Below are 3,667 nucleotides of genomic sequence, written 5' to 3' on the forward strand. Positions count from 1 at the left end.
AGCAACACCAGCCTGGGCAGTTGGTTTATTGTGAAAGTTCTGGACACAAGTGGCAGGGACTGAAGCTGTGCCCACCCCAGAGACAAGCCTGAAACCAACACCGCTCTGTCCCGGAGGCACTGTCTGTGTGGCTTTGTCTGTTACAGGGAAGGGTCTGAAATTCACAGAGAGAAAGGAAGCCCTTCAAGGGGATTTTCTGGGCACCAGCTCGAGCTTTTTAATCTGCAGCTCCAACCACAGTACACAGCTCATAGCCATAAAGTGAAAGCGTTGGAGAAACACGTTGTAACACCGTTTCAGCCAAGAACAGAAGGCAGTGCATTCCCCACGCTTCTCCATCCTGTGTCACCACAGTAGCTGGAAATATTTATGATGATTGTATTTTAACTCAATCTTATTGAGGCAACATTTATGTGTTATAACATACATGCATTTTAATGTGGGTGAGTGGTGATGAATTATGAACTGTTTTAATAAAATCCTATCATAGCAATTAAAAGTTTTTCCTCAAACTTTCTGCATGGTTGCCCTTTTTACTCATAGAGACATGACACAAACAAAGCCATAGGGCAAGGTCCTGCCCAAGTTTTGACTGTGAGATTGAGAACTGACTCCCAGGAGGGGTCGCTGCTCAGAGTGTGTGGGGACTGAGGGTCTCCTGCAGGTGGAATAATGACAAAGATTCACACAGCACTGCACACTAGGGGTAAGCAGGAGGGTTTTCTCCTCATAACAACCCCATCCCTAGAGAGAAGGGACCCTTTCTCCTCAGTGTTGCTGGGGACCCACAGCGAAGGAGACCTCCAACAACCAGGGAAGAAGGAACCCGTGTCTTGCACAGAAGGAGACATGCCTGCTCAGAAGGAGACATGCCTGCCTGGGCCCAGTCACTCCTCTGGACTTGAGCTTCTCTAAGGGTTTATTTTAGAGATACCACGTCTCTCCTGATCACAGACAGCTTAGGGAGGTGAGGAAAGGCTCACCCTGAGGTCTCTGAGGACATCACTGAAGTGCCCTGGAATGATGGGGAGGCCACAAGAGTGAACAGTCAGCCTGGCTCTAAGGCAGTTTTCAGTGGACAGAAAGTGGAAACCTGAGGCTGTGACTGAGAGTTTCTGGTCATCAGACACAATGGCGAATGTGGGCCTGGGCACTAGAGGGCACTCAGGTGTTGTTTCTGAAGGAACTGGAGTGATTGGAGCTGGGACTAGCTAGTTGAGGGATGTGACTGCCTTGAAGCACAGGTCTCAGAAACTCCCACCCCTGCAGTCCTCAGGCCAAGGCAGGTGTTTGGGCTCAGAGAGGAATCAAATAGCTGAGGAGGAGGGGTGGGGGAACATTTGCATAAATGGGTCTGCCTCTCTCTGAGTATGAAGAAAAGGGAGAGATGTGGGGGAAGCTCTGCTTCAGCTGTGGGGCCACAGAAGGCAGGACTCAGAGATGGTCTCCACCATGGCCTGGTCCCCTCTCCTGCTCACACTCCTGTTTCACTGCACAGGTGACTGCATTTGGGGACAGGGGATAGCCCCTGGGGAAACTCATGCTGTATTTTCTTCTTTGTGTCTAGACCTGTAATGACCCTGTGTGTGTGTCTTTGTGTTGCAGGATCCTGGGCCCAGTCTGTGGTCACTCAGCCACCCTCAGTGTCTGGGAACCCAGGACAGAGGGTCACCATTTCCTGCACTGGAAGCAGCTCCAACATCGGGAGTTACTATGTGCAATGGTACCAACAGCTCCCAGGAAAGGCCCCCACACTCCTCATCTATGGTAATAGCAATCGATACTCAGGGGTCCCTGACCGATTCTCTGGCTCCAAGTCTGGCAGCTCAGCCACCCTGACCATCACTGGGCTCCAGGCTGAGGACGAGGCTGATTATTACTGTGCAGCATGGGACAGCAGTGCCAGTGCTCACACAGTGCTGCAGGCCTGTGGGGAAGTGAGACAAGAACCCCTGTGTCCTCTGTGAGCTGGGTGAACACTTCAGCCACTGTCTGCTCAGGCTATGTCTGTGCCTTGTGACTTCTGTTCATTCTCTGGCTGCTGTCCTGGCCCAGGTTTCCCCAGGGACACTCCCTGGGATGGAAATATGCTCTGTGCTTTCTGTCCTTTCTATCCTCAGAGTCACTCACAACAGCCCTTTCCCAGACTAAGCATACTAAATGAAACTGGAAGTCTATTTTCCCACAATGTGGAGACAGTTTACTTCCAGACTGGCTTGTTTTCAGTTTTTATTGTGATGTTCAAAGAAATAAAAGATTGTGTTGGGCCCCTGAACTTACCATGGGGCCTGAGCACTGTGTATGCTGTGTGTGAAGGATAAGTCAGCCTGTTTGCATCTCATATATAATGTCCTTCATTACCCATGAAGATGTTGTGTGGAGAGGTTGCAGATGAAGGGGGTGGCCCATGTGTTGAAAAGGAGTGAAAGGGGACCAACATCCAGTTGTAAAATGAATGGTTCTGGTGACGTCATGGACAGCATGGGAGGAGGGCAGATATGCTGTGAACGCCCCTGTCTGAACGCAGCTGAATGTGCAGACTACAAACATTTGCAACACAAGAAATGATAATATTTGTATCCATGTATGGTAACAAATGTCAACTAGACTCACTCTCCTGGAAATTTTTTGCAATATATATCCACACAGGACAATAATGTTGTACCCTTAAAACTAATGTAATATGGTATGTCAATAATACCTCAATAACAATATAAAATAAATGATAAAAATAAATTCAAATCTTCTTTCCACAGAAAAACATGTATGTGAATGTTCACAACTGCTTTGTTAACAGTCTCCCCAACCTGACAGCAACCAACAGGCCGTGTGTGGGTGTGTGTTACAGCTGTGTGTAGACTCACCCACGCTGGGAGAAGTGGTGACTTTCTCCAACAAGTGGCCTCTTTTTAAAAGGCAATGTGATTCAGATTATGATTCTAATGATGCCACATTTTGGAAGAGGCAAAACTCTAGGGAGAGTGTGAACATCTGTTGTAAATTTGAATACGTGAAAAAAAATGAGGAACAACAAAATTCTTCTATATGACAGTGTAATGGCACCTAAATGGCACTAGGACCTGTCAAATGCATTATAAACTGACAAGCACAATGACAGACCTTAATGTGTGCACATGACATGCAGTGTAAGAGGTTGAGGGTACCATGGTGGGAAGCAGAAGTGACAGGAGCCCACCAGTTGGCACTGTGAAGGCAGGAGCCACTGCTGGGATGGGGAGGGAAGTTACTGACTAAAGTACCTGTGACAGTGAGGGTGCCTGTCACACCACCAGCAAAAGAACCTGCACATGAAACTGAGCTCCAGGTGACAAAGTGGATTCCCAGGGGGTACAGGTAACAGTGTAGGTGTGGCTGTGCTATGCACTGTCATTACATAATGAATGGGTGAGTGAGTGGGTGGGCACAGGTGAGAGCCAGACTGCTGATTCAGGAATGGAAATCGGTATTTATCACCAGGGGGAGGAGGCGTGATGCTCCGGACACTGATGAGTCAGAGTGGCAGATACAAGGAACATGAATTCAGGTTTGGCTCATGGGCATGTCCAACTGCATATGGAAATATTTACAAAGGTGCATGTTCTGCACTAGTTTACTCTAAATATTTTACTGTCTTGTCCATTGACTGGAATTGCATATGATGGTGCCC

The 3,667-nt window shown here is 48.0% G+C and overlaps 1 gene segment (V, D, J or C); it reads left to right on the top strand.

Annotated features, from left to right (window-relative positions):
• The first annotated feature begins 1,386 nt into the window (after window positions 1-1,386).
• LOC119001563 (immunoglobulin lambda variable 1-40-like) lies at window positions 1,387-1,967 on the top strand. The segment is given in 2 exon segments: window positions 1,387-1,498; window positions 1,606-1,967. Coding segments are annotated over 2 exon segments (420 nt in total).
• The last annotated feature ends 1,700 nt before the right edge of the window (window positions 1,968-3,667 follow it).

Source organism: Sturnira hondurensis, unplaced genomic scaffold (genome assembly GCF_014824575.4).
Source record: "Sturnira hondurensis isolate 20B ecotype Veracruz unplaced genomic scaffold, ASM1482457v3 Scaffold0016780, whole genome shotgun sequence".
NCBI lineage: Eukaryota > Metazoa > Chordata > Mammalia > Chiroptera > Phyllostomidae > Sturnira > Sturnira hondurensis.